Raw genomic sequence first — 22,999 nt, forward strand, 5'->3', positions numbered from 1 at the left:
AAAAGGTAAAAAAGAAGGATAAATTGTAAAAACTATCATTAAAGTATGATAGTAGTTGCAAATATACCCTCAAAATTTAAATGTTAAAAATTGGACCCTCAATCTTTTGCAATTGTTATAATTGAAGGTTCAATTTTTATTAATTGGTGGTCTAATTTCTATAATTATTGTAAGTTTAAGGGTCTAATTTTAATATACGTAAAAGTTTAATGATCTAATTTTTACGATCGAAAGTTTGAGGGTGTAATTATAATTACCAATTATACTTTAGGATTGGTTTTTGTAATTTGACGAAGAAAAAAAATTTAAAATATTCATGCAATATTTTATTTTCCTTACATGGAAAATAATATAGTAAATAAATTAAGAGGGAAAAAAGTTGGAAGTTTGGAGGGAGGTGGGGCTATGAAGAATTGTCCGGCGATAGCGAAAAGGAAGGCGAAGGCGCGTGAATTTCTCCGTCTCTTTCTCAGACAACTGCTTCCAATTTCCGCCATTAACGCTCTTCTCTTTCCCCACGTGTCTCTTCTTCTTCACCTTCTTCTTCTTCTCTCTCATTCTCTCTCTCTCTCTCTCTCTCTCTTTTTCACTCACTCATTCACTTCACTGGGTTTTCCCCATTTTCCCAATTCCTGCTTTTAGCTTCTTTGTTCTCATCTATTCTCTGTCTTCATACACATTCCAACTCCATTTCAAAAACTCCCAATTACCTATCTTCTTCAACCTCACCAAAATCCCATCTCCACCCTTCATGCTTCTTCACACCCCCCACTGAGATTCATTAGGCAGCGGCTATTGGGTGTTTTCGTGATGTTCATCAAATTCTTATTCAAAAAGGATGTTCGCAAGATTCTCAAGCGCAAAGATAGCGATGCCGGCCAAAAGGGTACTTTCTTTTGTTTGAATTTTGGTAGTTTTGCGAATTTCACCCTTCTTTTTCGGATTGTTGCTTAGCAATTTTGGCTCCTTATTCAACTGCTTGTTGATAGAGCGCTTTAAAATCAATGTAGAAAGCCCCAATTGGGAGAGAGAGGTTTTGGTTATATAGAAGTATAACCACTTCTCAAACAGGCGCTCTCCGTTTCTTTTTCTCTCGCCATGAAGGGCGTTGTGCCTTTGATCAGACTGGCTAGGGGCTTTGGTACTCCATTATTATGCTAAAATGCATCTAGTGACCTTTAGTGTTTTTTTTTTTTTTTTTTTTATTGGCATTGTGCTAATGCGTTTGTAGTGAATCAGATCTGAACTTTTCTTAGCCATTTTGGTTTTGAGTGCTCAGGAGCTGCTATGTTTTGTGATATTTAGCAAACTGGAAGTATTAAAACTGGTTGCCCACTGTGAAACCTTCCTCCTCATTATCTATTTATGTCCACTATTATTGTGTTTAAGGAGTTGCATGTGTCAAGACAATGGGCATCAAACTTTTTTACTCTTCAGAATGAGTGAATGATCCTCACATTGTTGTGTTTTCCCCTTTCTTTTGTTTGCTTATACTTGATATGGTTTATGTCTTTTTACGAGGAAGTTGCTTTAAGGCATGTTTGGGAATGATTTTGAAAGTGTTCAAATCGCATTTGTCACGTTTAAAATCACTCCCACAGATGCTTCTAATCCTTCCAAATTGGTATAATTGAAGGCATGTATGCAAGTGATTTTGAATATGACAAAAAGGGATCTTAACTATTTTAGAATCACTTTCAAATATGTCCTTAGTATAGTTTTGATAGATTACTTCGTTCTATAGTTGTTCTTTCCTTAGACGAGTTCTTTTGATGGAATTGGTTTTTACTGGTAATAGTAGGAAGTTTATTGTTTGTGTAGTATAGTATAAGATGTAATCAGTCATTTATACTAAATGAAGGTTCTTCAATCCATGAAATCTTCGTCTTGTTTCACTTTCCAACTTACATTATTGGTCAAATTTGTAATTTCAGGAAGATCTCTGGAGGATTTGCGAGGATCATTATTTAGCAAATTTCGCTCACCTGAAGGTGCCAAGCGTCAGCAGCAACGTTCCTGTGGTCCTGCTGTTGCTCTTACATTCAATTTCTTCGTTGCAGTTAGTATTATTTTCATGAATAAATTGGTTGGTATTCCAATGCCTATCTAATGTCAATATTTTTACCTTTGAACTCCATTGGATTGTCACCTTTCTATCTAGTAACTCTGATGGCTTTTTTCTTCGTCTGTGTTGTCTCAGGTGCTTAAAACTGTCGGCTTTAAATTTCCAATATTTCTCAGTTTCATTCACTATTTCATTAGCTGGATGTTGATGGCTATTTTCAACTTTTTCTCTATCCTTCCTGCATCTCCTCTATCCAAGACTACCCGTTCATCTACTCTACTTACACTTGGTTTAGTTATGTCCCTATCTACAGGGCTTGCTAATGTAAGCTTGAAATATAATAGGTGAGAATCAACAATCCTCTTTTCCTTGATAGATTGTTTCCTGACATTCTGAATGCTAATGTCAATTCTCCAGTGTGGGTTTTTATCAGATGGCAAAGATTGCTGTAACTCCGTCAATTGTACTGGCAGAATTTATATTATATGGAAAGAAAGTTTCTTTCTTGAAGGTAAACCAAACTCCTTTTAATATATGTGCTTTTTTTAGATCTACTGAAGTTTTTGTGTACTCTCTCGGAAGCTGTCATGACTTACCTATTACAGTATCACAAACTCTAAAAGAGAAATTTGGGTCTGGCCCATACCATCTGAATCAGAAAAGCCTCTTTATTGGGATTTATGAAAGACTAGTATCTAACTTTTCAAATCTATGGTATCATATCTTGAAGCACGGAGTCCTAGACGTTTTGATCTCTATGCAAAAGAGGAAAATGTTCAATGCCATCTCAAAGTGAATTTTACTAAACTCATAGTTGAGTTATACTTATAAGTTATATCTTAATCATTCTTTGTCCTCTCTTTCGAAAACAAATTTTACAGACATCCAATAATGACTGAGAAAGTTGATACTTTTCTTTGGTGAGATGTCTACTGTGCCGTAGTTGAGCAAATTTGAGATTAGCTGAGAGAGGATAGAATTATCATTTCGAAGTATCGTGCTTGAGAAGATTGAACTGCATTAGAAATTTCTTCTAGCACTTTTATTAATGAGAAAATTTTAAATCAGTTGATGAAAGAAAGATCTATGTAATATTTTCAAAATCTATGTCATATTGGGTCATTGGCATTTAATCAAACCCTGACAAACCCATCTCGTCATGGGCTGGGAGGGGACTTTGTAATAGGGTAAGGTCTATGAATTGATAGCTTTGCATTCCAATTGTATATAATTTTTCAACTAAAGTGCGATTCAAATGCAAAAGTGCAGTTGAAGTTGGTATTGGATGTGAAATTTTGAGAGCAAGTGAAGTAATGTAACATTATTATGGCATTGATCTCTCCCCTGACATCAAGGTAGTCCTCTGAATGCAATGGGTGGCACACTAAAGAATCCATTTAAATGAAATGGACTGAAGTCAAGCTCTTTAACATAAAATGCTAATATATGCAAGTCCAAATTTTGATGCTTTTAGTGTTGCCCTTTTGCTTTAATTTGTGGACTTCTTAAAAAAAAAAAAGAATATTAAATACTAGCAGAGAGAATTATGCATTCTTGTTTGCAAAGGCTTGGAGGATGAATAACAGGGGTAAAATGAGGACGAGAACAACTCTGAAATTATTTACCAGACACCTTCCTTAACTATCCTTCCCCATTCAAATTAATGGCATAGGGTTTTTCCTCTCCCTTTGCAGTTTAACAGCTCAGGAGTCCAAAATGTTTGTCTGGTGTTGTCATTCTGGTAGCTTCAGATGTATTGAGCAGTTTTTTTGGGATGATATTGCTCAATGGATTATGCTATGCATTGATATACCATTAGCTTTTATCCTGAATTCTGATAAATCTTCTCTCTATCACCAAGGTCCTAGCACTTGTGGTGGTGTCCGTTGGTGTTGCTGTGGCCACGGTTACTGATCTGCAGTTTGATCTCTTTGGTGCTTGCATTGCATTAGCATGGATCATTCCTAGTGCAGTTAATAAAATTCTTTGGTCCAGTCTGCAACAGCAGGAGAATTGGACAGCAATGGCGTATGTCAAATACCCATCATGCATTAATCATTTATCTTATTATCTTTTTCATGTTGCATACCAACAAGGGATTGAATCTGATATTGAAACTTGTTTCATAGGTTAATGTGGAAGACAACACCTATTACATTGTGCGGTTTTATTGCTTTAATACCTTTCTTAGACCCGCCTGGTGTTACATCTTTCAATTGGAGCTACTATAATACACTCGCTATTCTGCTTTCAGCAATTCTGGGTTTCTTGCTTCAGTGGTCGGGTGCCTTAGCCCTCGGGTATGTGAACACAGCTATTCTCTGTTTTTCATCAAGCAACAGGTTTGGTCTTAATATATTCTGACAGTTTTTTCAAGCGTTATATATGCTTTTAGATGCACGGTATGTGGTAAGGGGCAAAATAGTGTCATATATTCAGTTCCCAATTTTCTATTGTCGTATAATAACAACCTAACTGGCAAGGTGTAATCTAAGAAGCCTATCCTTCTGGATTAAGTGAACTTTGAATATGATCGTAAACTTGTCAATTGTAAATCATTGGATACTTGTGGAAATTCAATGCTATGTGATGGTTTTTAGCTTTTTACCTATGTGTCACTCAAGAAACCAAAGGAAGTTGTTTCTTTGGCTTTCTTTTACGCCCTGTTTCTTAATACAAATATCCTATCTGTACCTCCATAAGGCTAGTGAAATCTTGTTTCGTCCCATGCATCATTTAGGGTTTGTCATATGATAAAGGAGATCAATTGTGTGTGAGAAGAAGGTTCATGAATGTTTTGTGCATAAAACTAACAGTTTCCAAGGGATCTTAAATTACTGCGTAAACGGTCATGTATAGGTAAAAAGTTAGGTCAGTCCTGTCTTATTCTAGGCTATTCTCCACACTGTTTTCAGTGAGAAATAAAATATCATGGATGAAATAAAATATAGATGGCAAGGACATGCAAAATATGAAGCCAAAGGAGTTACAAGCAGCCAAAAAAAAAAAAAATCTTGGCACTAAGAAAAGGAACACCTCTGGTGATCCTCCCAGAATCTATAACGCTACTTCCTAGCAATAATTTTCCAAGGGCTTTTCTAAGTAGTAAGTTATGATGACCTAAGTTCCATTCCAACTGTGAGGACTGAGGAGAAATAACAAACTTGCTTACGTTGAATTTATTTCAAGGAACCACGTTTCTCTCATGATTAGTTAATGCTACAATTCTTCATGTGAAGCTACTTCTTTGTTTCTTTTATCATGTATCTGGATGCCAACTACTTGAATAATTCTGTTGAAGGCTGGAACTATAGATCTAGTACCACCATGTTAGGATACACCCAACAAGAAATCTCAAAGAAACAGAAAAGAGTAATATCTAACAATATTAAGAGAAGTTGCAATATAGCCATAGCATTTTGAGATGGCCATCTATCTCTCAAAGTCTTACATTGGAAACTCTCACCAAAATGATTCACCCCTTCTTAGGTCCCCAACTCCTATTTATAGTCAAGTAACCCTAACTAATTATTCTTACGCTCCTAGTACTGTTCTACTAATATTACCAATTTATATCCTTGCTAGTACTTCCATCATAGATTGATTTCCATGTCATCGAGGTTAACTATTTTCAGATTACCTAAGTTGGCCTTATGATTTTCTGTTATGCTTAAAATTTTCTTTGAGATGAGGTTAGTTTGTGCATCTTGTGTTTGTGAGTTTGGACTATTTTCGTATGTTTGAAATAATCAAAATATGAATATTAATTTGTTTGAAAGGATTGATACGCCAAGATGAACTACTGGTTATATGGTGAACTCTAAAATTTTCTTTGTAATTTATTGCATATTTTCCATTTAGAAAATCTGTCTTTCAGTTGCTGCTATCAAATGATTAACTGCGTGAATTTAATCATTCAATTGCCATACAATGGAAAGATATTGCTGACCCGATTGGTAAAAGAGCAGGCAAGTGCAATTGTGCAGAAGCACTTGAATATCCTAATGAATTCTCTGAATTTTCATCCAATCTGTCCAACTGACTAGCATGTATTTGTTGAATGTTGAGTATTACTTGTTGGTATTGGTTGTCTATGGTCCAACATTTTTTCATCTCAACTAAAAGCTTAATTTTGTTGCATTGGGAAGTTGTCTCTTACAGTTCAGTCATATCCTAAAAGATGATAGGGTATATGATATTAGCCTGATAACCCCAAATTTCAGTACTTTGAGGTATGGATCTGCTTCTATTAATTTTTAGTTTTCTGAATTCTACAGGGCTACGTCTGCTGTCAGCCATGTTGTACTCGGACAGTTTAAAACCTGCGTCATTCTTCTTGGGAACTACTATCTGTTTAATGCTGATCCTGGCAAAACTAGTATATGCGGCGCGTTCACAGCTATAATGGGAATGTCTGTTTATACCTACCTTAACTTGAGACAGCAACAAACCAAAATATCTAAACAAGCTTCCTCTTTTCCGAAATCTAAGCTTAGCAAGGAAAATGGAAGCTCTCATGACGAGAAATTTGGGGAGGAGTCTGTTTAAGCTGGGAGATGAACAATTTGAGTGGCATAAAGTTAAGGATATCTGTCAATACTTCGCAGGCATTTCATTGATTTGTTTTTAGCTAACTCTTTCATTTTTATGCAGTTAGAGAGTAGGGATATATGCATGTTAATATGAGTACACTGCTTAATTTTTTATTGCATAGTAATTTGTTAGTCAGGATCCGGAAAGCAATTCTCTGCTTCATAATCTTTTATTCTCTTGCAATTTTTTTCCTGACTTGAGAGTCGTTAAACTATTAACTATACAATGTAGAAATGAAATATATGTTGAAGCCATTACATTTTTTGCTTCATTCTTGTGCAACAACAAAGCTCCTGTTAAATTTTGATTATTTTGGCAGCTCATTCTTGGCTTGAGGTGCTGTGAACTATTGGCCATGGCCTTTTACTCTTTGTTGATTGCCTCCAATGTGTAATGATTAGAGGCATTCAATTGGTATAATTACTGAACATGTTGAGATAGTTTTGCTAAATGGGACTTGGGTTGTAATTGTTTTTTAGAATAGAAGATGCTTGTGTTTTTAAGCATTTTTAGACCAATATTGAAGCATTGGGATGTATACGTTGAAGAAGATGAAATCTTCCCAAAAAAGATTCTTCCTTTGGTTCTGGTCCCTTGTAGAAGCTTAACTACTCATGATAAGATTCAGAGGAAACTTAAAAACAGCTCCTTGGCTCCCTCTACGTGTTGTCTTTGCTTGAAAGATGCGAAATGTCTAGACCACTTATTTCTGTAGTGTGATTTTGTCACTAAGGGGTGAACTCTTCTGTTTAGTATCTTTGGTGTGGAGAGTTGTCTCCCAAACAGTATTGATGATTGGATGCTTGATGGGCTTGATAGCTTGCCTTCAGTGGTAAAGGGAAAGTTCTTTGGAGATGTGTTATGTGGTCTCTCTTGTGGTGCCTTTATAAAGAAAGTGTTGCAAAACGTTGTTTAGCTCTAAGGGCATTTTAGTCTTTTACTTGGTGTCTACAGTCTAGAGTTTGACCTATGGCTATTTATATTATCTGTTCCTGTATTGTGTAGTGTATATCAGAAATTAATAAAAACTCTTTATCGTGGTTTTTTCTCCCTGGCTTAGGGTTTTCTACGTAACTTTCGTGTTTTTTCTTCTACCCTTTATTTTTCAATATGGTATCAGAGCAAGGTGATGAGACCTTAGCTGGGTTAGAAGAAATTCAGTCATCAACCCTAGCAGGTGATGAGACTCTGATGGAAAATTCCCAAAGTGCTGAAATTAGGGTTATCGTCGACCACCATCCATTCTTGGCCCAATACAGGTCTAGCCGCAACCAGTCGGAGTAGAAGCAGTTGGCCCCTCATTTGCGTAGCCCTCTGCCTCGTTCGTGCAGCACCAACTAACTTCCGATCGGGCAGCTTTAGTCGGCTCCTTCCCTTATGTTGTACAACAACACCTTGGACTACCTCCGATCGGGCAGTACCCTCCTTGCCCGAGCGTTCAAGCTTCGCAGATTGGGGCGTTGGGAGCAGTTAGTTAGACCTTCGCTGTAGCAGGCTCCGGTGGCTTCTAGGGTTCAACGCTGTCTCCTTCAACCTACCCAGCAATGTCTCTGCCCTGTGCATCAAGTCAACAGTCGAACCAACTTGTCCAGTCAGTCTAGCTGAACCAACTAGTCCAATCGGTTCAGTCGGCCTTGACCCTTGCTTCTTCCATGCCAGTCGAAATGACCTTTTCAGGGCCTATGGGCAGAAATATCCCATGCCTACTACATTTCAAGTCGAGTCAGTGGGTTATGGTGGGACCATTGGATTTCAATAACAGTTGGCTAATTTGCAGCAGCAGATTTCCCCACTCGGGGCAACCTTTAGATCCACAGCAAGTCATTCGATCGATTCTCATCTAGATTTGTATTATGGCCTTCCGTTATGTTCAGAAACCTAGGTAACTGCTTATCCTACTTTACCTATTACAAATATTATGTCTTGGTTTTGTGGGTAATTCCACAAGGATAACAATCGGCGAAAAACTTAACGGACAGAACTATTTTTCCTGGTCTCAATCTGTGAGAATGGTCCTTGAGGGACGACATAAGTTCGGGTATCTAACTGGAGAGATACCAAGACTGAACCGGGGGACCCTTAGGAGCGTATATGGAAGGGGGAGGATTCCTTCTTCCACTCAATTCTGATAAACAGTATGGAACCTCATATTGAAAAGCCCCTGCTCTATTTAGCCTTAGCTCGGGATATTTAGGAAGCTGTCCAGAAACTATATTCGAAGAGACAGAATGCTTCATGACTTTATACGTTGAGGAAACAAGTATATAAGTGCAAACAAGGGACCCTAGATGTAACGTCCTATTTCAATAAATTGTCACTATTATGGTAAGAAATGAGCCTGTGTCACGATGTTTTCTGGAATTGCCCAGTTGACGGGGTCCAGTATTCAAAGATTGAGGAGGCTGATCGTGTTTATGACTTCCTGGATGGCTTGAAGTCGAGATTTGACACTGTCCGGACTCAGATTTTGGGACAAAGACCAATGTCGTCCTTTATTGGAGGTGTGCTCAGAAGTCAGACTTGAAGAGGGTAGAACAAGCGCTATGAATGGTACAACCGCCACTACCTTGGACTCTGCTGTGTTTGGGGTCAAGTCGTCTGGATCTGAGAATGATAAGCAAAATGGAAAGTCTCCGCCAATTTGTGAGCACTGTAAAAAACCATGTCACACCAAAGACCAATGCTGGAAATTACACGGTCGTCCACCAAATGGCAAGCGGCGTCCTCCGAATGATAAATCTAAATCCAGTCGAGCCCTTATGAGTGAAGATGTTGATGGTGCTCCCTAGGTGATCAGTTCTATTGATCCAGGTATGATTGGAACCGACAATATTGTTCAATCAGGTACTCCTCAGTCCTTTAGTTTCTTTGTTGAGGGGGATGAGTCTTGGATTCTTGACTCGGGAGCGGCTGATCACTTAATTGGATCATCTGACCAATTCCCCTCCTATTATCCAACGCTGGAAATGAGAGAATACGAATTGCAGATGGGTCCTTTTCCCCAGTTGCTGGGAAATGTCACTTGTCTACGATTCAAGGGTTGATTTTACAGAATGTTTTACATGTGCCAAAAATCTCTTACAATTTGCTATCGATAAGTAAAATAACTAGAGATTTGAATTGCAAAATTGTTTTCTCACCAGATGATGTTTTGTTTTAGGACTTGAGCTCGGGGAAGATGATTGGCACTGCCCGGCACGATAGGGGGCTCTATTTCCTTTCCAATGATGCTTCTTCTAGGAGTGTGTCTAGGACTAGTTTGTTATCTTCTCTTATTGTTTCTAAAACTGACTATTTATTATGGCACTTTCGTCTTGGACATCCAAGCTTTCATTATATGAAATACTTGTTTCCCCACTTATTTCATAATGTGAATGTGTCGTCTTTATCTTGTGATGTTTGTATTCGTGTAAAACAGTCCAAGGCCTCTTTTCCTTCTTAACCCTATAAACCTTCCCGACCTTTTCATTTGATACATAGTGATGTTTAGGGTCTGTCTAATGTCACAACTGTGTCATAGTTTGTCACCTTTATTGACGATCATACCCGTCTTACATGGGTGTTTCTCTTTACTGAAAAATCTAAAGTGATGATGGTGTTCCAACAATTTTACACTACTGTCGAAACTCGATTCAATACTAAAATTGCCATTCTTCGAAGTGACAATGGACATGAGTTTGTTAATCAGTCTCTTCTTGAGTTTTTGACTTCTAAGGGCATCGTCCACCAGAATTCCTATGCTTATATCCTTTAGCAGAATGGGGTGGCTCGAAAAAACCACCACCTCATTGAAGTAGCTTAATCTCTCATGACACCTGCGTCCTTACCCTCGTATCTATGGGAAGATGTTCTTACTGCAGCTCATCTTATCAATCGGATGCCCTCCCGTATGCTTAAATTCCAAACACCCTTAGAGTGTTTTAAAGAGTCTTTCTCGTCCACTCGCCTTTTCCCCGATGTTTCCCTTGGGGTGTTTAGCTGTACCTTTTTTTGTTCATAATCATGGTCCTCACCAGAGTAAGTTTGCTCCTCGGGCCCAAAAGTGTGTGTTTGTTGGGTATCCCCTTCATCAATGGGGCTACAAGTGTTTTCAGTCTTCCTCTCGAAAGTATTTTGTCACCATGGACGCCACCTTTCTCAAGGATAAACCCTTTTTTCCCGTTAGTCCTCTTCAGGGGGAGACCACTAGTGAAGAGGCTAACACATCCACCTATTCTGTTCCTAGAGATCTGTTTCTTAAGCCTATCCCTGAGACAAATGACTCTGTCCTTCCTACGAAACAAGTGCCCTGGATAACCTACTATAGGAAAAATCTCCGAAAGGAAATAGTTCCCCGTGTTGCTACATAGGAAGTTGTCCAAGAGTCAGAACCGAAACTAGCTCAAGGTGCCTCTATTCTTGATGATAATGAATGTGTTGAAGGTGATGTAGTGAACTCTAACGAAGTCAGGATCGATAGTGGTAGTGAATTATCAGGTGATACATAGGAAACTGAAAACGTGCAACAGTCGAATACAGATAAACAAGTGGAAAAGACAGGTGAGTTTAATGCTACCTTGGATTTGCCAATTGCCTTACGGAAAGGTACTAGATCCTGCACCAAGCATTCTATGAAAAGCTTCTTGTCCTACAGTAACTTGTCTTCAAGATTTAAGGCCTTCCCTACCAACTTGGATACCGTGGTGATACCAGGCGATGTGTATAAGGCCATGGAAGTTCCTGAATGGCGAGCCACAATTATGAAGGAAATGTGTGCACTTGAGACAAACAGAACTTGGGATCTAGTCGCTCCTCTTAAAGGTCACAAAACAGTCGGGTGCAAGTGGGTGTTCACCGTCAAATACAAGTTTAATAGGACTCTCAATAGATACAAGGCCAGGCTGGTTGTAAAAGGGTTTACTTAGATATACGGAGTGGATTACTCATAAACTCTCTCTTCAGTGGCAACACTTAACATGATTCGAGTTCTTCTCTCAGTTGTTGTTAATCAAGACTGACCCTTACATCAATTGGATGTAAAAAATGCTTTTCTGAATGGTGAGTTAGAATAAGAGGTCTATATGAACTCACCTTCAGGTTTTGAAGCACGCTTTGATAATCAGGTTTGCAAATTAAAGAAATCTATGTATGGCCTAAAGTAGTCTCTTAGAGCCTGGTTCAATAGGTTCACTACTTTTGTTAAGTCCTAGAGGTTTGTTCAAGGGCATTCTGATCATACTTTGTTCACTAATAGGTCGACACCAGGGAAGGTGGTTGTTCTGATTGTTTATGTTGATGATATCATCTTGTCAGGGGATGATTCAGCTGAGTTTGGCGGGTTGAAATAGAGGATGGCAAATGAGTTCGAACCTTGGTAACTTGAGATATTTCCTTGGAATAAAAGTAGTAAGATCAAAGGAAGGGATCTCCGTGTCTCAGAGGAAGTATACGCTGGACTTGTTGAAAGAAACTAGAATGACTGGGTGTAAACTTGCAGATACGTCGGTGGAAGTTAATAGCAATTTGGTAGAATATGTAGAAGATGTTCCCGTTAACAAGGAAAGGTATCAACGTCTTGTGGGGAAGCTGATTTATCTTTCGTATACTTGGCCTGATATATCATATGCAGTTAATTTGGTCAGTTCGTTTATGCATGCTCTCTCTGAGAGACACATGGAGGCTGTTACACAGATTCTGAGATATTTGAAGTCTACTCCTAGAAAAGGCTTGGTGCTCAGAAAACATGACAAAAGATGCATTGAGGCCTATACAGGTTTAGACTGGGTAGGTTCTGTTACTGATAGAAAGTCCACTTCGGGATGTGGGAAAATTTGGTTACCTGGTGGAGTAAGAAGCAAGGTGTCATTGTTAGAAATAGCGTCGAAGCTGAATACAGAGCTATGAGCCTGGAAATTTGTGAAGAAATTTGGTTGAAAAAGGTTATAGTGGATCTTCATCAGGAAAGTTATGATCCCATGAGACTTTATTGCAATAATAAGGTTGCTATTGATATCGTCAATAATCATGTCCAACACGATAGAACCAAACATGTGGAGATCGACCGACACTTTATCAAAGAGAAACTGGATAGCGGTAGTATCTGCATTCCCTATGTTCTGTTGAGTCAACAGATTACTGATGTTCTCACCAAAAGGTTACCGAGATAGATTTTTCGACACCTGTGTTAGCAAGTTGGGTCTTATTGATATCTACGCCTCAGCTTAAGGAGGAGTGTTGCAAAATGTTGTTTAGCCCTAAGGGCATTTTAGTCTTTTACTTGGTGTCTACAATCTAGGGTTTCTGACCTATGGCTATTTATATCTGTTTCGGTACTGTGTAGTGTGTATCAGAAATTAATAAAAACTTTTTATCGTGGTTTTTTCTCCTTGACCTAGGGTTTTCCACGTAACTTTGATGTTCTTTCTTCTACCCTTTATCTTTCAATAGAAAGGTATGGCCCTTATGTTGTTTTTGTTGGTTTTTGATGATGTTGAAATATCTCGAATCTGTAATCTGGCGTCTCGAATGATCAAATATGGGAATCTTGCTATTTACAATTTTGGCCTTAGGGTTTAGAGGAGTGCATTATATAATCCCTAACTCTACTAGTGCCTTTAAATATGTAATCTGATATTCTCTCTAAAAAAAATTGTTCTCCCTTTGCCTATGAATGTAATTATACATGGTTAGTGAACTACGTAAATTGTTGTGTTGTGTTAATTCTCAATCATTTTCGGTCTTTATTTATGTACATTTACAGCTTGGAAATGATGACTGAAACTGAAAGCAGTGATGATTATGGAGAAAATGACAGCAGCAGTGAATAGTAGCAGTAAATCCCAGGGAAAAAAAATGCCAAAAAGAAAGGAAGGTACAAGAAAAGAACAATCCTATTATGTTGAAGTGTTATGTGTGAACTGATGGGCCCAATTGTTGAAGGCAAATCTATGAAGGAAGTACAATCCTGTTTGGTTTGGTTTTGAAGAAGAGAGTAAAAGCAGCACATGGGGCCAGATGGGTGTCGGCATCGATGCTTACACAAAGTCTTTAAATTTTCAAAAAAGAAATGTCTTGTCGTTTCAAAAGCCTTTATTTCTTTCTTCTCTAAAATAATACATTCAATAGGAGTATGACTTTGAGATAAATGGTTATCATTCAAATTCAATTGACTTTTCTTTTTCGAGTTCAACAATGTTGATACATTGAGTGCTTTAACATTTAGCACATATATAAAATGTTTTAACTAGTTGAATTATAGTTAAGTTGGTATGAATAGTTTGATTCCTATCTAATGAGAAAGAAACATTTTTTAAGCGTCTCTTCAACATACCAATCTCAACAACTACATTCTTCACCTCAGTAAAGTTCAACAAGCAATTGTTTATTAGGTTCACTTCCTTGTCATCAGATTCGACTACAATAATAGGGAGAGGAATATCGAGAGAAATAAAATTATTGAGACCCTTGATAACGGCTGCTTCCAACAACTTGTTAGGTCACTTTTAAAAATAAGATCTTTAAATCTCCATATTCAAATTTGGATGTTAATATTAAATTTTGTTTTAGTTTATTGTTTAATCCAAAGAAAATTTCTTTTCATTATCTCTTTGATATAGTTTTACCTTTGTTGACAAGGCATTGTAAATTTGGTATATGTGGTTTAAAGAAAGTTAAATTTTAATTTATATGGTGATAAAAATTAGAATCTAGATCATATGATTTGATAAAAGCCTCATAATTCCTGGACCAATTTATAAACCATAAGGATTATTTATGATAATTTTATCAAATCATAATGATTGAAATTATAAACTATAATGACTAAATTCTAACTTTTTCCATATCACTTAACAAATTTAAAAGTTAACATTTTTAGAAAAAGGAAGTTGTTAGATTTTTTTTTTTTTTAGTTTTTAGAAAAAATAAGTAGGTAGTAAAATAAATGTCTGTTGAATTTATTTAAAAAAATAATAAAATATCACCGTCTATCAATGATAGACATTGATAGAGACATTTATAATGTCATTCACATTTTATTGAATTTGAAAATATTTTCAGTAGTTTTGTTATTCAAAACAATTACCCTAAATAAAGAAATAAAGTAAAATTAGTATTTATAAACCTATTTTTTTTGTCTTAATTTTTCAAAAATAAAATACAATTAGAAATAAATTATTGCATATGTAATTAATATTGAGTTAGAACTATAATTTTCTATTATGCCAACAAGAGCCTCGTTCAATTAATCAAATATATTATATATATATATATTACTAAGTTCTATGTATAGTCCTATAAAGATTTTTTTGGTTGTTTTATTTTTTTTATTTTAAATTTCTGACAAGATTCTAGAATGAATTGTCAAGACTGGTCTCTCTTGGGTTCTAATCTAATTTGTATGCAAAAAGAAAAGAATATATTTTTCCAACAAGCATGATACTATGGACAAAAACAGCATTTAAAAGTGTATTTATTACTTCAAAAAGATTTTTTAAAATTTTCTTTTTTTAAAAAAGAAAAAAGAAAAAAAAAACTGAGCTGTTTTGTAATAGAAATCTCATCAACCATAAATTTAATTTGATTAATTAATATTAATTGCTTCATTTGGAGGATTCTGTTCAGAAAGGCACATGCTTTGCTCAATACCATCCAAGAGACAACTTTGCAATTACAACATATATCAAATGATTCATCGTCCTTTTCTTAACTTCACAGTTTCTCTTGTTTTCTTTTAGAGATTAATTTCATATGGTAAAATACTAAATATGTACCCCCCACCATGTTTGTTTTGTTAGTGATTATAATAGTTTATATTTGGGATCCATATACCATTTTAATTGGTGTTACAATAATCTGTGCATCGAGCGCAACCTAATTTAATATGGGTTACAAATGAGAAGACATGATGATTATAAAATAGAAATAGTTTTATATAGCTAAGTGTGAGTTATAATAATTAAGAACTTCAACAACTATTATAACGGGAGACCTAAACATTGAGTGAAGTATAATAGTCCACTCCACCCGAGATACATTGGAGACCAAAATGGCTCCTTAGGGAACGTTTGAGGCAAAAACTATCCTAATACTATAATAATCAATTCTTGTTATAGTAAATACTATTTCAAAACCTCAATTAGCTACCATCAATATCATTTCAAAACCCAATTTTGCTACAATTTTTATTATTTTACATTTATCATTTTTTTTTATTCTTTGCTACACTTTTTACTATTTCCTTCTCAAACTAAAACAATTTACACCTCAAATACATATTAAAATAACCTACACCCCAAATACAAATTATTATAACCAAACTATAATAATCTATCTAAATGTAAGCGTAAATTATAAATATCTAATTCCTCATCCTCTTCCTGAGTAGTTTGAATTCACTTATAAATGGAAAAAAGAAAAGAAATAGAGAAAGCAACTCATAGTTCCCTGATGAAATCTAGGGTTACATTGAAATTAGGTAAAAAGAAATAAAAAAATATCAAAATTGCTACATTTGGGAATTAATTTGCAAACAATACAGATAAAGGTAATATATTTTTGGGGGAATTAACCCATTGGTCACATAATTAATCATCCTTTGGAGAAGACTTTACTTAGGCCAATGAGATCCTTCCCCTTTGATTTAAATTAAACTAAGTCTAACCTAAATCCTAAACCTCTCAATGATGTGCTTTCAAATTAATCTTTGTGAAACAACTTATAGTCCCAAAAGCACATAATATAGTATTGTTATTGGTAAGGCAATCAGCATTCCAAATATGACCCTGCAAAAATGCCCATGAAAAAAAAAATATACCATTAGTCATAAATCATAAATTAAGAAGTATAAACACTAATACGAGATATAAGGATGGCACGACATGAACATAGTGATACATAATTTTTTAAAAAATTCAAACAAGAATTTGTAATGATATTTTATTAAAATATATATCATTTTCATACATGAAGAAAATTGGAATTCAATAAATTTATGCATTTATAAGCTAAAAATGAATTTGATGTACTTTGCGCTCAAAATCTATTATTCTGATCCTATATTAACATCTGTTTCTTTAGTGTACATGTTCCATATGTTTTTAACAAGAACAACCTATCACTACAAGGTTTTTCTCTTTTTGTCTCCGTTGAGGTTTTCAAGGATTCTGCTGACGCTTTTATGCGTGGACAAAAAGCGTGGATAAGAAGTCTACAATATATATTGAATTTGTATATTGTACTAAAACATATTTAAGCACGTTAGTCAAAACTAAAATATTTGTGCTCGTTATATTGATAAGAAATAAAGAATTAAACTTACGCTGTGCTAAGTATATCTGCATGAACATTGTACTCTTTGGCAAATACAAAAGGAACAATCCCTTGGGGAAGTGCAGCCTATGATGAAGAAGAAAAGAAAATGCATTAATATCATAATGTTTATTGAATAATCATAATCTTAATCATGTAATTAGTGATGGCTAATTAAAATTAAGGATTCACCTGAACAATTGCAACATGAAGAAGAACTCCACGAAGACCAACTGCAATGGAAGTAGCAGCCATCACAGCAGGACCTGTCAAGAACCTCACTGCCATTGAAAATGTTGCAACTGATTTCCCACAAGCTATGATCTTTGGTTGTAAAGCCATGAACAGACCTACCAACAGAACGATTCAATTCGCACCCGTCAAATCAATCGAACTAACTCGAAACGAAGCAAATGAAAATGACACATCAAAAAGAGAGTGAAGAACAAGATGAATACCAAGACTAAACATAGCCATTCCCAAACCAGCATCTGATAGAATTGAAATGGATCCTTTTATGATGGTAGGCATTTCAATGTGCCATCTGTAATCATATCAACAATGCAATTAGTCTAGATATCGCTTCGTTTTTAGTCGAACTACAAATCCATATTGTATCAGAAAGTTAATATAAAGGGGTGTTTGGTGTAAGGACTAGAGTTGTGAATTTCAAGTTAATGAAGTCTGGGGAGTTGCGAACCCTTAAACCAACGGTGTAAGAAGTTAATAAGATATAAAATTGATATTTTTTTTTGTAGAACCCACAAATTCCTCGGGCCAAACAAGTAGTTGAAGTTCACAACTCCCTACTTTTTAACTCCTTTGCGTAAATGCTCTCATTTCTACTAATCTATCGGTGTATAGATAATTTTTTTTTTTGGGAGATAGAGAGGGAAAGTACTTGTAAGAAACAAGAGACCACGCAACGCCGAGAAGACTAGAATAGGTGTTGGGATTTCTAATGAGCTTTCTCCACACCATGATGAGAATGAGGCGAGTCATGACACTTGCAGGAGGCATATGTTGCTTATTGTTCTTATTATGTTCAAAATCTTCTTCCTCCATGTTCATCTTCTTTTGAAAACCACTATATGGAGATCCATTATTGTTCCCTCTAAACCTTTTCTTTGATCCTTCCTCCATTGATTCTTCATCCCTATTCTTCCTTCCTGGACTCATATTTTGTATCACTTCTTGCAGCCCTACATTCCCATAATAAACCAATAAATATACGCTATATTAATCGACATGTGCATAAATCCGAGGTTCAATCTCTCACCTTTTGCAGCAATGGCTTCTTGTTGAGCCTTGGAAGCGTCGATGGCAGCAAAGTCGGAGGCGGTAGCACTTCTATTTACGGCATGTTTGAGGTTTCCTTCTGAGACAGGGGAGGCACTTGAGCTCCAAACAAACATGTGAAGCTCCTTGTTGTTGTTAGCTGTGGAATGTGCACCTCCTCCATGGCTGCTATTGGTGGTGTTGTTATGATCTTTCTTTTTCATTTGGCTTCCACTTGAAGATCCTGAAAACATTGGGTTTGGTGGTGGGTAAGATGGCATTGATCCTCCATTGAAAAGCTCTCCACTCATGCTCCTCCCTCCTCTTTTCTTCTTCAACATCTCCTCGTCGAAGTTTGACGTTCTAGGCGTTACTCCTTTCGATGATTGCAATGAGTAAACTTCGCCTACATCGGTCAACTCAAAAGCTCAAACAAAATTTTGACCATTTTCTTAGCATTATACGAAGTTGGGAGAAAATAGCATATATCCACAAAGAAAATTATCATATCAAACAAAAAGGAAATAATATTACAAGGATTCAAATTAACAACTTACTATCTTAATATCGTAGCGTAAAACTACAACTGCACCTAAAAGCTTTAGTTAATTATCAAAGTAAATTCAACCTTTGCCCTTATTTGTGGACTTGAAAATGATCGATCCAAACAGTGAACCATTATTTAAATGTTCTTAACGATCGATCCAAAAACCTTACTTGCATTGAGTCAAATCCAAAGATATTCTTCTTTAACACCGTGTTAAAATATCAACTAAAACCAAAAGCTTAAATCGATGGATGATCTTTGTTATACATAATGATTTAACTTATGAATACCTTGAAAACTGTTGGTGTATCCATGTTTAGGACTAGGAGCTTTACTAGCAAACATGGCATAAAAATCCGTCTGGTTGAAGCTAGAAGCTCTAGGCGTCGGCTCTCTAGACGACTGAACGGAGTAAATCTCGACTCCGGTGAGATTTGAGGCTCTAGGAGTCATGGAAGTTAACGAATTCAAACCATGAGACTTGAAAGAAGAAACCATAGAAGAAGCTGCAGATCTTCTAACTACAACATGAAGCTTCCCATCATCACCAATCTCAGCATCCGCTTGCAATTGCTCTCTCCCATTCAACGAAACGACATCTGAATCGACACGAAACGACGTAATGGATCCAGCCGTCTCGGGGAACTGCTCTGTTATCAAAAGCTTAGCTCCTCTGTATTCGAACATGAAGAGCATTAAAGTGTACCAAATTATGCTTTGTAAGACCACAATTTGGACCATGAGATTGCCAGAGAAATCGCCATACATGGCTTTAAGAAGAGGAATCCCCATAACGAGAGTGTTGGGAAGAGTGGAAAGGGAAAAGAGAGTGATCATCCATTCAAGGGTCCCCTGTTTTGAGAAGCTCTGCCAGAGAAACAGAGCAAAGAGGATGACGACTTTTTGGAGGGAATCAGCGGCGATGAATTGGTAGTTCATGGCGTAGGGATCGTTGGAGGAGATGAAGTGGAAGGAGAGTAATGGGACGGCGAAGACGGCAACGAAACGGTTGATACCGGAGCATTGATCGGGAGTGAAGATTTTCCACCATTTGACAGAGCCGTAAGCTAATATCATTGCAACATATAGTGGCACAATTGCTGAGAATACATCGTATATGTCTTTTCCGGTGATCATTTTTTGTCTGATTTACAGAGGAATGTGAAGAAGAACAAGAAGAAGAAGAAAAAGTGAAGATGGGCTTGTTTGTTTTTGGTGTTTTTCCTCAATGTTTGGTTTACATGAGGAAGATTGAAGATGGAAGAGAGGGGGAAGAAGGAAGAGAAAGATATGAATGATTCTCCTAGTGTTTATATACTGAAGACTCCATAGAAATTACTCCATCAGGTCGACACAAGAATTGAAGTCTTCTACGTAAGAGAGACAAGTACAAATATGTAAGAGATATGGAGAAAGTGAGAGAAGTCAATGGTAATTGGTGAAGAAGGAGGGCAACGGGTTGATGAGTTGCTCGTTTCTTTAGAGATCCAATGAGAAAAGAGAAAGAAATGGATGCGTGTAGAAAGGAGATGTTGTTTGTGTTAAAATATTCGTAGAAGATGCAGAGATTGTCGTTGAAATACAAAGGAAACAGCATACTCGGCGCTGAAGTTATACAGTTTTATGCATATCTTCTTGGGGTTTTGGAGATATAAGTCAGTCACCATGCACATGCTTATGCTTTCATTTCATTTTACATTTAAACATATCAATGCTTCTTCTACCACTTTCTACCACTTTAAATCTTTCACATTACATTTCTTTACCTCTTGTCCTAGTTTTTTAAATAATTGTTCATAACGGTGTTTAGAAAAATGAAAAAACAACTATTATATGAAACGGACTAATGTTTGATAATTAACGTGTATGCATCTGATTTTGAAGGGAACAAAAAACTTTAAAGTGATTTTAAGAAAATTAAGGAATAATCTATTTTACCAAGCATAGTCCTGCTTCCTTCCTCATTCATATTCATTTTTATGTTTTCAAAAACAAAAAGTACAAGGAAAACAATTAAAATTTTTGTTTGCTATACTTATTTTCAAAAACAATAATTTGTCGTTTTCTTTGTTTAAAAAATTTATGAACACAAAATATACTTAACACATTTATGTCAAACTACAAAAACTACAAATTGAATATCTTATCAATTTTGAGTGAAGAGTCTTTTATCCTCAAAGGAATATGAATATACTAATAATTTAAATGATGTAATATCCTATCAACATTAATCCTAAAAATTTGTAGGATCTTTCTTTTCGATACAAGATTTTTTTTTTTTTTTTTTTTAAATTTTATCAGGATAGATTATTTTCTTATAAATAATTTTTTATTCTTTTACACATTTTATCATTTGTATTTCCATATATCAAAAAACTTTTCTCCATCGTCGTATAATCTCACTCCACTATTCTTCTTTCCCTTATTAACAACAAAAATTCATTATAATAACAAAAATAATTATATTATTATTTTTAATTATCTAGAATAATGAATTTTACCAATCACAAATTAATCTTCTCTTGATTTTCAAATTCACAACCAAACACAAAATTTGAATATTGAATTCAAATTTCAAAATGTTGATTGAAACCAAACGTATTTTTAGATATTGTCAAAAAGAAGAATTCTTTTTTTATTTTTACTAATTCTTTATTTTTCAAAACAAAATTTCGAAACACAGATGAAATGGGATCTAAAATTTTTCTAAAATTACTTTCGACCCTCGAAAAATAATCCAAAAGTAACCTTAATACTTTCAATAATAATAATTCATGTGAAGTTACTGTTATTTTTAATGTTTATAAATTTTTGAAAGTAGTCGTATAAACTTGCTATCAAAGATTGGTACATTTTCTCATTAGTTAATTTTTTTAGACGTCATGAATGATGAGACCGTTGCATAAATGGTGAAGAGCAGAGTAGGTCTACACATAAACCAATGAAAACATTTAATGGGATACATTTTTAAATTTGGTCTCAGAAACTGTGTAATTGTGACTATATTTCTATACTTGGGATTTGATTTACTGTTAGCCATTTTATTATCCACTTTCAACCATTAAATTAAATTTATATATATGTGTGTAAATTGGCACATTCAAATTTCTAATTTTTTTTTAACGTTCATGTTGACCTATTTAATTTTTTTAAACAAATATCAATTTATATCTCTGAATTTTAGATATTGTATTAATTTAAACATTAAATTATTAATTATATCAAGTTAAACTCTAAATTTTTATAAGGTGTATCAATTTAAACCCTAAACTTTCATAATTATATCAACTTAAACCCTTAATTATATTTTATTTAGATACACTTATGAAAGTTCAAGATTTAAATTGATACCGTTATGAAAGTTCAGAATTTAAGTTGATGTAATTATTAATTTGAGATTTAAATTGATACAACTCCTAAAGTTTAAGATTTAAATGGATACAAACCTCCAAATTTAAGATTATAAATAGATTTTTTTTTTTCCAAACCAAATGATAGATTTTACCCTTGTTATAAACTCAAATAGTCTATAAAGCAATTGATTTTTGATGTCATACTTACCATCAATATTTTATGAGATGTCCTATAAAAGATGTGATTTGATTTTTAGATATGGAATATATTCTTTGTCTTCACTTTACTTCTCAAATGGTAGATATTTTTATTCATATTAATATTATAATAGTTTTTTTTTTTTTTTTTTTGAGAAAATATATTATATAGACCTTTCGGTCTACATGTCAATCAAAGTTTAGTATATATACATGCACATGAATTTTTGACATAGTGTTTAGATTTACATATACCTTATAATTAAAAAACAAAAAACAAACTAGTTGATTGATACAAGATTCTCTCAATCTACCTTAAGCTCTATAAAAAATAATTAGGGAGAAAAATAGGGAAAAGTTTATTAAAAAAAATTAAGTCAAATTTAAATTTATTAAATTCAATCTCAGTAGTAAAATTAGGGAGAAAATATCATTTTAATGGTTTTAGGTTTAGCTTTTATTTCGTTCTAGGTTTCAAAATGCTACAATTTTAGTCTTAAAGTGGTGAGTTTGATTTCAATTTATTTCCTTGGGTTTCAAAATGCTTTATTTTGAAAGGTGTTATTTTTAATATAAGAAAATAAGTCAACCTATTTATAAATATAACCAAATATCAGTGTTTATTAGTGTTTATGATTAATAAATAGTGACATTTTACTATATTTAAAAATAATTTTA

The 22,999-nt window shown here is 34.9% G+C and overlaps 3 protein-coding genes across 3 annotated transcripts; 2 read left to right on the forward strand and 1 right to left on the reverse strand.

Moving 5' to 3' along the window:
• The first annotated feature begins 378 nt into the window (after positions 1 to 378).
• LOC120071195 (nucleotide-sugar uncharacterized transporter 1) lies at positions 379 to 11,061 on the forward strand. Its single transcript, XM_039023315.1, has 7 exons — positions 379 to 886; positions 1,935 to 2,086; positions 2,201 to 2,409; positions 2,483 to 2,576; positions 3,927 to 4,093; positions 4,195 to 4,365; positions 6,343 to 11,061. The coding sequence occupies exons 1-7, from the start codon at positions 811 to 813 to the stop codon at positions 6,611 to 6,613; spliced, it is 1,140 nt and encodes a 379-aa protein (XP_038879243.1). The 5' UTR covers positions 379 to 810; the 3' UTR covers positions 6,614 to 11,061.
• Positions 10,780 to 11,985, forward strand: LOC120071197. Its single transcript, XM_039023317.1, has 4 exons — positions 10,780 to 10,923; positions 11,008 to 11,134; positions 11,243 to 11,537; positions 11,892 to 11,985. The coding sequence occupies exons 1-4, from the start codon at positions 10,780 to 10,782 to the stop codon at positions 11,983 to 11,985; spliced, it is 660 nt and encodes a 219-aa protein (XP_038879245.1).
• Positions 11,986 to 16,131: 4,146 nt separating this feature from the next.
• On the reverse strand, positions 16,132 to 20,371 carry LOC120071695 (auxin efflux carrier component 2). The gene is made up of 7 exons (XM_039024074.1): positions 19,061 to 20,371; positions 18,225 to 18,629; positions 17,847 to 18,147; positions 17,404 to 17,489; positions 17,138 to 17,295; positions 16,956 to 17,032; positions 16,132 to 16,419 (listed from the first exon to the last, which is right to left on the reverse strand). Exons 1-7 carry the CDS (start codon positions 19,905 to 19,907, stop codon positions 16,353 to 16,355), a joined length of 1,941 nt encoding a protein of 646 aa, XP_038880002.1. The 5' UTR covers positions 19,908 to 20,371; the 3' UTR covers positions 16,132 to 16,352.
• Between the last annotated feature and the right edge of the window lie 2,628 nt (positions 20,372 to 22,999).

The sequence above is a fragment of the Benincasa hispida genome, chromosome 2 (assembly GCF_009727055.1).
Source record: "Benincasa hispida cultivar B227 chromosome 2, ASM972705v1, whole genome shotgun sequence".
In the NCBI taxonomy this organism is placed as follows: domain Eukaryota; kingdom Viridiplantae; phylum Streptophyta; class Magnoliopsida; order Cucurbitales; family Cucurbitaceae; genus Benincasa; species Benincasa hispida.

Bases quoted from the DNA above. Each gene is read 5' to 3' on its own strand.
- LOC120071197 (XM_039023317.1), top strand. From the start codon at position 10,780: ATGGACGCCACCTTTCTCAAGGATAAACCCTTTTTTCCCGTTAGTCCT. The intron at 10,924-11,007 runs GTCCTTCCTACG...GTTGCTACATAG, and splicing joins TCCCTGAGACAAATGACTCT to GAAGTTGTCCAAGAGTCAGA. The intron at 11,135-11,242 runs GTGATACATAGG...CCTTACGGAAAG, and splicing joins TAGTGGTAGTGAATTATCAG to GTACTAGATCCTGCACCAAG.
- LOC120071695 (XM_039024074.1), bottom strand. From the start codon at position 19,907: ATGATCACCGGAAAAGACATATACGATGTATTCTCAGCAATTGTGCCA. The intron at 18,148-18,224 runs GTGAGAGATTGA...ATGGGAATGTAG, and splicing joins AGAAGCCATTGCTGCAAAAG to GGCTGCAAGAAGTGATACAA. The intron at 17,033-17,137 runs GTGAATCCTTAA...TCTTCATCATAG, and splicing joins TTCATGTTGCAATTGTTCAG to GCTGCACTTCCCCAAGGGAT.
- LOC120071195 (XM_039023315.1), top strand. From the start codon at position 811: ATGTTCATCAAATTCTTATTCAAAAAGGATGTTCGCAAGATTCTCAAG. The intron at 887-1,934 runs GTACTTTCTTTT...TTGTAATTTCAG, and splicing joins TAGCGATGCCGGCCAAAAGG to GAAGATCTCTGGAGGATTTG. The intron at 2,410-2,482 runs GTGAGAATCAAC...TCAATTCTCCAG, and splicing joins GTAAGCTTGAAATATAATAG to TGTGGGTTTTTATCAGATGG.